This window comes from Aptenodytes patagonicus, chromosome 3, assembly GCF_965638725.1.
Source record: "Aptenodytes patagonicus chromosome 3, bAptPat1.pri.cur, whole genome shotgun sequence".
Taxonomy (NCBI): Eukaryota; Metazoa; Chordata; class Aves; order Sphenisciformes; family Spheniscidae; genus Aptenodytes; species Aptenodytes patagonicus.
The window spans coordinates 130,545,584-130,556,187 of NC_134951.1; the positions used below are offsets into that span (position 1 = coordinate 130,545,584).

The following is a 10,604-nucleotide window of genomic DNA, read 5'->3' on the forward strand; positions in this document are numbered from 1 at the left end:
GCCATCATCAGTAACATTTAGTAAATCTAATTTACAGGACCAAGCTCTGAGCCTGCATAACTTACAGTTCACAATTTAGCCTGTCAATTTTAAGCAATAATCAAATAATCATAGATAAGAAATTAATACCTCAAACATTTGGTATGAAGAGATGGTCACGTTTACCATTATACTAGCCACAAAGATTATCGTTTAACACAATTTTATTTTCCAGTATAGGTTAGCTTTACCTTTAAAAAATAAAACCAAACCAAGAAAATCAAGCTTTTCATACTTGGACCCACAGTGAACTACAAAAACCCCACCATTTTTCTTGTCATCTGACTGCTATTGAGACACTGAAAAACTGTAAGTCACCTTCAGCAGCAATTAATGCAAAAACTGTACTTCATTACAATCATAAATGAGAACACATCCTAACACTTTTTCCACCATATTTTGTATTTTAGCGAAGTAAAAAGAAAGCTTAAAGAATGCAATTTTAGTTTCACTGTCCCCTTTCCTTCAAAATATATCACTGTCAGCTTCCCAAGAACAGCACATCCAGGAAATATTTCAGCCATACTATTATGGCACATAGCTGCCTCATTGACAAGACACAAGGTAAACATTAAGTGCTCTGCATCAGAGCAGATGTATTTTTATAAAAAATTAGCACAGCAAAAAGTATTAGTCCTCACAATTTTATAAATGTCTTCTGTAACACTGAAGCATGTAATGACCAGTGTTGTTTGCATGATCAACTTCAAATCTAGCAGTTGCAATTTTGTGTCTATATGCTTTTCTAGACATGTGGGATGCTAATGTTCACCTTGGCCTACACATTCCTTGATCAGATAAAAGATACAATGGAATTTCAGCCAGTGTGTTCATTAAACATGGCTACTAATTAAATCATTCCAGTAATCAATTTTTACAACCTTTTAATAAATACAACCCTGAAAACGTACACCTATGAATTTGGAGCCTATTTTGAGAACAACTGCATTTATCTTTGAGTAATGGTAAGAGTTTCTCACAGCCTACTTAATCTGTTTTAGAAGTACTTGTATTACAATGGTCTAGTGATCTTTCTTGCTAAATCCTCTCTACCATGTTTGACCATAAACTTCGTTTCCACACCCCCCCCCCCCCAGTATTTCACTTCCACCCCAATTAGCTCACCCCTCTGACATTCTCCTCTCCCACACTAACAGATTTCAGAATTTTCCTTCTATCTTTAGGATCAATCTCCCATAATGATTTTTTTTCTATTACAGCATACCTTTAGTTACTGCATCATGCTGCCTCTCCGCCCCTTAGACATAAAAGTATCTCTGGAAGTTTTGTACCTTTTCTGCTAGTCTGATGTTACTCACCACTTCTTGGATCTACCAACTCCCAGTCTGCAATCGCATTATTTTACAGATCAGCTGTTGCCAAACCCAAATTGACTTCCATATTCTCTCCCTAATCCATCAATACTTCCAACCTCTCCAAACTTTTCACTCAACTGCCTTTGTCGTCTTTTCAATAGCAGGCTCCTGGGTATATCACAGACATCTCAAACGTATCTAAAAACCTAAACCACTTCCTTGTCTGTGCAAGTGTCCCCTGCAGATTCATGTCTACCATTATGCCTAGGTTCATGTGCAAAGAAGTGTTACAGTTTCTTCTCCTAAACAACATTTAGATTGAGCTGAAAATTTTAAAAAATATCCTTTTAAAATGGATAAAAAAAATCTTAAAATACAGACTAAAACCTGTTCATTTTATACCTCAACATAAATTGGGTATTAAGATCTAGAATTTTGCTCAAGAAACCCAGCCATAGTCTAAATATGGAGAGGTTTTTTTTTACTAGCATTTAGTTCCATTTCATGCCATCAGGGCTATTCTCTGCAAACAATTAAAAAAATTATATTGAGGAAAAAAGTATTTATTCAATGCCAGTTGGCAGAGACAGGAATCTTGGATACACCTGACTAATAAAACAGAGACAGAATGACAGTTGTGATGTTAACTAATACAGAGTTCCCTTCTCCCCTTTTACATGGTAAATATCTAGATTTTTCTATGCAGATAGACACTGAAGTAATTTTCAAGTCTTGTGTCATTTATATATTTAATATTAATTCTTAACTGACATTGATATTAGAAATTAAAACATTCAAATTAAACTACCATTAAATTACTGATTAAAAACAATTTCCAAGACAAGCAATCTATATTTAATATCATGCCTTTCTACAAAGACAGGAAGAATACTTACTATGCTGTTATATGCTACTTATGTTTAAAAAATGTCCTAAGATTTTACATTTTAAAGTGTCAGCCTCATTTGAAATCTGATTTTTTTTAAATAAATTCTGAATTTGGCAATCCACAAGAGTCTTATCTTCCTTTTTTAATGGATAACTAAGTAATATGTCATCATCCAAAGTTCAAAAAATTCTCATAGGAAAGTGATTTCTAGCCGGTCAATGCAAGTTGCTATGGCAACAACCACAATGACTGCAAAGGCTTTAACCTTATTTAATGAATAAAATGGAAAAAATGTCACAAAATACTATAATGAAAAACCCTGTACTATAAGTCTCAAAGAAACCAAATGACTACCCTCCTCTACCCCATTTAACCATATCTGGGCTGGCAAAAAAGCCTTCAGTTTACCATAAAGCCTTATGTCATTATGATTTAGAAATGCTGCGACTCTGCTTTTCTTGTTACTATAGTATTCTTTGGCTTACAGACAGGTAAAAGACTGAAAATGAGCTTTTAGTATCTAAGCATAATGGATGTTATCTATGTGGAGCAGTAGCAGCAAACAGAACAGGACTATAAAATACAGTAGGGAAAAAGGTAGTGAAGAAAAAGATGGATTCTACCATAACAGTCTAAAAATAGATTCCCTTCCAATGAAGCATGTATAGTTGAAAGTATCTACAGAACAAACAGCTCCATCTAGAGATTAAAAAGCAAGGGACATTAAAGCAAGCTTACAGGTAAAAGGTTCTCAAGACTTCTTAAAAATGCCCTCAAAATGATCTGCAAGATCTCCCAATTAAAATAAAAAATTGGTTTCAAAATACATTATAAGTCACCTGATCTTTGAGAATCTAGAAGTTTTTCATTAAAAACTGCAAGACAAATCTTGAAATGAAAATATCTAAAATCAAAACCTGCTCACTCATACCCTTAAGCTTCTTGCATTTCAGTGAAATTCACACTTAAATCCTAGCCTCAGGGAAGTCCATAAATTTTGCCAGTTTTCAGTGTGATCAAGATTTCACCACCACAGAATGTAAATCAAAGAAGTCAGCCTCCCAGCACCACTTCAACAAAAATTTATACCCACATTCAACACTAAGTGAACGGTCCAATAAGGAATACAACTTCCTGCACATGCAACATTTTTCAGGCCCCAATCCTTCATACTTACTTACCATTTTCCACTTATTTCTGCAACAGTCAGAATGCCCCTGCTAAGGTGTTACATGCTCCAGAGCAAACTATTTTTGCATGTCATCTTTCAAAGTAATTCATCATAATCAAATTTTATGTCTGCAGGGAAACAATTACTTCCACATTTTAGGACAATATCCAGGCTTCAAGCACACTGCTTGAGAAACCACACCAGGCTCCGGTAAAAGAGGCCAGTTCTTTTCCCTGGCAGGATGGGAAGGAACCAAACCCACAGCCCACTGCCTGCATTAGCAAACACTCTTCCATGCTGCATCTGCAACAGCAGATACATAGCCTCTGGCTGCCTTCCCACACCTAATCCCTCAGTTCTAACGCAATAAAGTTGTATTTGACTACCCATGACTCTCAAAGATCATCAGTTACCTGGCCAACTGATTTTCAAAACAGATCTTCTCTAACATGCTCTCACTTGACTAGAGAGCTTTAAGTACGGGTGGATAGTCATATCTCCAACTCTCCTGCTTTAAGTCTTATTTTCTCCACTTTATACTGGTTCTGGTCACTCTCCACCTGAACTCCACACATGCATTACAATCATGCTTAAAATAGATCACCAGGACCATCCTCATAATTCCTCCCAGATTATATTTTACCTTGCAGCCTGCATAAAAAAATCATATAAAGGCATTGTTTCTTGAGCCTGTACTGGATGCTTCCTAGCTGTGCCTCACAATACAAGTAGTGACACAAAAGAGAATAAAAAGGTTTAGAAAATTGGGAGCAAAGGACTGCTGCTGGAAAACCGTTGGGTTAGAGGTCTGCTGCATTACTGCTCCAGAACAAAGGCATGCTTTGTTACTCACTCCATGCTGCTGGTAACATTGAATTGCCTCATGGTGTTTTCTCACTTTTTTTTTTTTACACTTTCCCTATCTTTATCCTCCTCTCAAACCCTTATCCCTCTTCTCCTCCCTCCTATATTGCTTTTTCTATTTACCTGTTCTTAAACTGTACTTTCTAATGGCATCACTACTCTATTTTTAGTCTATGTTCTTGATTCTATTTAGCACCATGAAAAGATAAACATTGCTTATGATAGATCAAACCACCCCTTCCACCTCCCCCTAAAAAATACTAACATTGACAAGCCAGAACCAGTAAAACAACTGACAAATTATTTTATTACCATTAATAAGTGATTTTTAAAAGTCCAAGTGCTGCACCTCTGAAAATCAGGCTATTTTGTGCCTAAAGTTTAATTTGGAAACTTAGGCAACTGTGAAAAGTCCTGTCCAGAAGGCACTGCACAAACCATTCTTGAAAGATTTCTACAAGGCAACACGTTGATCCAGTATTTGAAATAGCACTCACCAGGAACCTTTCTTGAACTATCTTACAATTTTGATTCATGTATTTCTCTGAAAAGTGTTCAATTTCTTTGAACATACGAGATCTCCAAATTTTTAAGAAGTGTCATATACATACAGTCTCTTAAGTTCTGAATATCTAACAAATACAAACCAAAGCTTGCATAGGAAGTTGGTGCCAGAATTTCCTCCTGATTATTTATCACAGTTTGAATACAAATGTATGTTTAGGATTACTGGCTTATATTAATTTGCCATAGCAGAAGCAAGCCTCATTTTGTTCTTATTTAATATAGCATTTCAAATAACCCTTGAATCTAGAACACAGTATTTTGAATTCCTAGGAAGCATGACTGAGCATTACAAAAAAATGCTGTAAGCTCTGGAACAGACTTCAAAAACTCAAACCTACTTTGATCTTCTACTAACATGTACTAGCAGAGAGAAATAAGGGCCTTTCAGAGTAGCTGTTCATATATAATAGCTCCCTTTTCACGTGCAAGTTCACCAGTTTAATACCAAAAGTAAACTCACTACCTTTTTGATATATCGGAGCACACACAGGGAGCAAGGAAAAGTGAACTGTTTCTCTGTCAGCATTCTACTCTAGGATCTCCAATTTAATAATCCGTATCTCAATGCATGCTTCAAAATCATACCTCAGCTTCAGCATTGCAACATTATTCCCACATCAGGCAAAAACATTGATTTCCAGCATGAAATGAAGACATGCCAACTCACAACAACTTTTTATTTGCTCTGAATATCAAACACAATGTACATCGAAAGCTTCAACTTTTTTTGTTGCAATCCAGCTTGCTGACCCGACTTAAGACTGCGTAACAACGAAATAAAACCTTTTATTTCCTTTTGGAATAGTCTGTATGCCAACACATCTTTGAGAACAAGCCTTATCTTGTTAGTCTAATTTTGCAGATCCCCTATTACACACAAACTTTCTGGTGTTGGGGTAAGTGCAGTTTCCTTTAAATCCCAACAACACAGGTAACAAGGGAAAAGGATGGATGAAAACACTGCATTCTGCAGCAATCCTAGTTCATGCAAATAGAACAAGTATCAGGAGCTCAGCTGTGCTTTCACTTAAACCTGCTTCATGAGAACAAATCGACCGACTAGAAGTTTTTAAATGAAAAAGTACTCCAACAAATAGAAACCAAATCCTGATTTCTCACACTTCACTTTCAGTGTTCTAAACTAGCTAGAGAGATGGCACCAAGATACTAAATTTACAAAATATTTAGATTAGGCTATTAACAAAGGTCTTCCAGAAAATAAGTATAAACTTGACCTAGGAAACAAACAACTGATGTTTCTCTGGCTTTGTAAATGTTTTGCAGCCCAAGATAAACAACCTAATGTTAAGCTCAAGACCAAAGAAAATCACTACAAATTCTTCCATTGCATTAGATAATCATATATAAATCTCTTTACCAGAAAGCATAACACTATTTCCTCTGCAAAAAGCCAACTCCACTTTATGTAAGTTCAGTTTTGAAGCAAGTCCTGTGTTAGAAAGTGCTGGCAGAATTTGCACTAGCAATTGTCCATCCATAATACAGTTTACAAAGGAAAGTTTTACCATCACTCATTCTTTGTTGAGAGAGCAAACCACTGAAGGATTTTTTAAAACTCCTAACAATCTCCCTATATACACTTGCAAAAAAATGACAGTTGGAAGAAACCAAATTAGGCTTTGTGTTTTCCTAGGCATCATTTCCTGAGAGTGACAGCTGTAAGCATTTGGAAATTGGCAGTTTAGTAAAGAAAATCATACCCATTCTTTTAAAGACACCAAAATATTTCAAAATTTATTTGCGGATGGTAGAGACTACAGGCCTTTGCTAAAATGTATTAATTTTTTTAAATCAGGAAAAAAGTCACTTAAACCCAGTTTCCTTTAGATTGATTTTAGCACAGGCTGAGCAAGCATTTCAAGAAGTTCTTCAGTCTGTTTCTTTACAGAGATGTTTTGAAGAGTTAAAAACCAGATCTGTGCTCACATGTTTGAATAAAGCTTTTTCTTCATTTCACAAGAAAAGAATGTTAGGGAAATACACTGACAAACCGTGTGACATTAGAAATTAGAAGTGGCTGATGCCACACACAATTTTTAAAGCTTAAAGATTATTCTACAGCTTAAAAGAACATATCTCCTCAACTCCTCAAAACCAAAACTGATTAAAGTACTGTTACATTACTGACATATGAATCTACTTGTCACTTTGGATTAAAAATGTTTCTGTAAATGACTTTAGCAAGACTAAAATACAAACCACAAAAATACTTACATTGCATTTACTTTATCTTCTGGGCCCTGAACTTGGCCTGTTACAGTTCCTTGACTGGTATTTTTAACCCAGCCAACCACTCCTAATTTCCTAGCTTCCTCTTCTGTGTACTGATTTGAAAAATAATGAAAGAGGACAATCAGTATCAGTACATACACCACATGTATACCACTTAAAACACTTTAATTTTCATAGCTTTATGACCTACACTTAAGAAAAACAAAAATGCATGGATGATGCTCGTAATCAGGCATTAAGATATTCCTGTCAGCTCTGAAGTTGCAGCAGAAGCTAACTTTTGAACAAGAATGAGATTTTACATATACATAAGTGCATGAGTTAATTCCCACTTCTGTTTTCACAGCTTTTAACACTTTTCTTCAAAAAACTATACATATGATGGCTCCCACCGAGATAAAACACTGCTCATAATAAAAGTCATCTTCCTCTTTGCTTTATCATATGTATATACATAGAAACCTTCTGATAATGTGAGGCTTTTTTTCATTCACAGGGAGGCTGAAGACTTGCTCCCCTTATTTCAGGAACTTTTAACACAATTTTCATCACAAAGGACTCTACTAATCCCACACCACTCCCTTGTACCTACTCTATTCCTTTACCATAGCTCCTATTGCCGCTCATTTGCCTCTTCAACAATCAGTGTCTAAACTCATTAAATTTGTTACATGTACAAACTTCATAGTTCCTTTTCTCCAGTTTCATTTTAAATCCTTTCCACCTGACTTTCACCCCTTAAATTCTATCCCCAGCTGCTGCATTACTACTAACAAAGAGCAGCAAAGGTCATAATCTAATTATACTGGTTTTCTAATATTTTTGCAATACCACAACAAACTATGGTTTCTCAGCTATTCACTTCTTGTGATGAAATCGGGAACTTCCAAGTACCCTGGGTTTTGCGGAGTTTGGGTTTTTTTTTAAACTTTCTCATTTTCTGGCTTTCATGTATTTATGAAATATATGCATGGTTTTCATAATTTGTCTCTGAACACTGAAATGATAGGGAACAGAAAGCCTGTTTTGCAGAAACCCATTAATTTTTTGTTCTATGTAGGACAATAAAAACACTATTAGCCAATACACAGTACTTCATTAATAGCAAATTTATTTACGTTAAAGGTACCTCCTCTGTTTTGCTTCTTGCACATTTAGTAAAGAGGTATAAGACCACAAGGCCCATGTTTTTATCTTGTATTACAGAACATCAGACTGATGGCTCTAACAATAAGATCTGAGAGTTTCCAATACATTTTGATGAAAAATAGCCACCAAACATTTTAGAGTATGGGCAGTAATACCCAAAACAGTACACAGATACTAAATGTGCGCACTGCACTACCAGTCTCTTTAGACACTTATTCTAATGCCAACAGCCAAACTTTAAGTCAGTATGACTACATTCCAAAAGACAAAACAGATTTTCAGGTAATCTAGGCAATGAAAAGGTGTTGCTATGAAGAGTATTTTTCAAGTTGATTATGAGCAGCTTCTCCATACCAACTTGTCCAAAAGCACAGTAATGCAGCTGACAACCCGCTTCTCAATACTGCTTATCAGCTCAGGACTGGCACTGTGGTGCATGTTCACATGGCTCCAGGTCTGCACCTGCCCATCACCTATTGTGTGGGCACACACTTTCCATTTGATAAAATCATTAAATTCAAAACATACTATATTGTAATCCATACCAATTTTGCACTATTTCACAATATATATAAACTAAGCATAAAAACTTTTAAGTCTAATATTAAACATGGCCCACTGTTTTCAGACAAAGAACTGTTCTTAATTGAAACGTGTCCTCTTGTTTCTTGGGTTCCTGTGAAATGCAAAACTACCTGCTGCATGTTCAGAGCTGGTGGAGGTGTTCGGCTGGGATATGAGCCACAGACTGCATGTTTGTAGCACGTTGTTACAAGGAAACACAATAAGCTTCTTTAAATGCTGGTACTATAATTGCCATTAAAAAATTAAACTGAACACATTGTTTCAGAAGCTAATAAAGATCTTCAGACTTAACCTTTCTAAAGGTTAAAATGTTATAATGCTCGTGGCTGTTTTACCACAAGTAATCCAAACACAATCTTTAGATATTATATAAACAAGCAACACATTAGTAAGCTTTTAAAAATCCATTTTAATAACAGTAATATAAAACATTTTTTTCCTTTTAAATCCACTTGCAATACTTAACCATCTAACCTAGAACCCAAAACAGCAGTTGGATATGTTTATACTCTACAGACCTGTTGCCATATTTTTAGCAGTTGAAATACTATACTGTAAAGTAGAACTGGTAAATCAGACATTGCCTTACCATCCTGAAACAAACACCTAGAAAAGAAAGAAAAAGACATTAAAATAATTCGAAAGAATACCACTTCGAAGAATTTCACTTAAAGTTACAGTAAACTGCATACAAGTAATCTGTCATCTTTTCTTACAGAAATTTCAGAGAGCAGTTATGAAATTTTAACATTGGGCAAACTACAGAATTTGCAGACAAGCTGGCCTTGAGCCTTCTCTTGGACAACGATTATTTTCATTAACGCAGTTAGCGCATGTAGCTTTCTCTAATGAAGGTGTTGCAGTACGGGAATTGCCTTTGACTTAATTTTCACTTTAAAGTTTTGCTGCCAACCCGCGGGGGGGCGGGATTTCCACATAACCGCGCTGACAGAAGACGCGAGTACAAACGCGGGCAGCGGAAAGTACTTTTGACAGAACAGCCTGTGCTCCCCAGGGAACCGGCGAGCCTTAAAATGGGGGCATATTTACAACCTTTTTTTCCTCTTCCCGTTGGGGAGGAGGCAGCGCCCGCTCCCGCTCCCACACACGACGCCGCCGCCTCAGCCCCCTCCCGCCGCACTTGGCCCCGCGCGCATGCGCGGCCCGCCACAACAGCGCGCCCTTGGCGCCGCCGCCTCAGCGCGGCGCCCCTCACCCCCCCCCACCCCGCAGCGCAGAGCCCGTCTTTACCTTGCACTCGTCCAAACACTTCGTAATCCACCGACTTCAGCGCGCCGGAGGCCTTCGCCAGGGCAGACATGGCGGCCGCGCCGGCGAAGGAAGAGCCGCTGTCGCGTCGTTCGCTGCTCTCCGGGCCGCGGCCGAGCAGGGCCACCGCGTTCCCCTCGGCGAGCGGCGCCCGGACGGGAGCGCGCGAGGCTCAAGCTTCCCGCGTAAGCGGCCGCCTCACACAGAGGCGCTCCGGGGAGAAGACACCCCAAACTGACCCCTGACTGGGGGCGGGAGAAACCGCCACTCGGGGAACACCTCTCCCTCCGTGAGGGACGCGGCCCCACAGCTCTGAGGGAAGGCGCGACCCTTCACCGCCTCACCCGGAGTACGAGCGCTCTGCGGCAGCTGCGGCCAACAGCATGTCATGAGGTACTTGCTGAGCCCTCGTGAAGGTGTTACTCCCTCTTAGATTTGAGGATGGAAATACGTTGAGAGAACAAAGGTCTGAACGAGACTGTCTCCTGTTTCAGGACTGGTG

The 10,604-nt window shown here is 38.0% G+C and overlaps 1 protein-coding gene across 3 annotated transcripts in view; it reads right to left on the reverse strand.

Annotated features, from left to right (window-relative positions):
- ACYP2 (acylphosphatase 2) overlaps nt 1–10,228 on the reverse strand; it is a 46,024-nt gene extending 35,796 nt beyond the window's left edge. The window contains exons 1-3 of one of the 3 annotated variants that reach the window (XM_076335211.1): nt 10,085–10,228; nt 9,423–9,439; nt 7,082–7,191 (exon numbers count right to left, since the gene is read on the reverse strand). In XM_076335211.1, coding sequence (XP_076191326.1) covers nt 7,082–7,191; nt 9,423–9,439; nt 10,085–10,154 — 197 coding nt within the window. In that variant the 5' untranslated portion in view covers nt 10,155–10,228. Of the gene's footprint in view, nt 1–7,081; nt 7,192–9,351; nt 9,440–9,886; nt 9,951–10,084 lie in introns of those variants that run through there. The other 2 variants (XM_076335213.1, XM_076335212.1) reach the window with 2 other exon arrangements.
- Between the last annotated feature and the right edge of the window lie 376 nt (nt 10,229–10,604).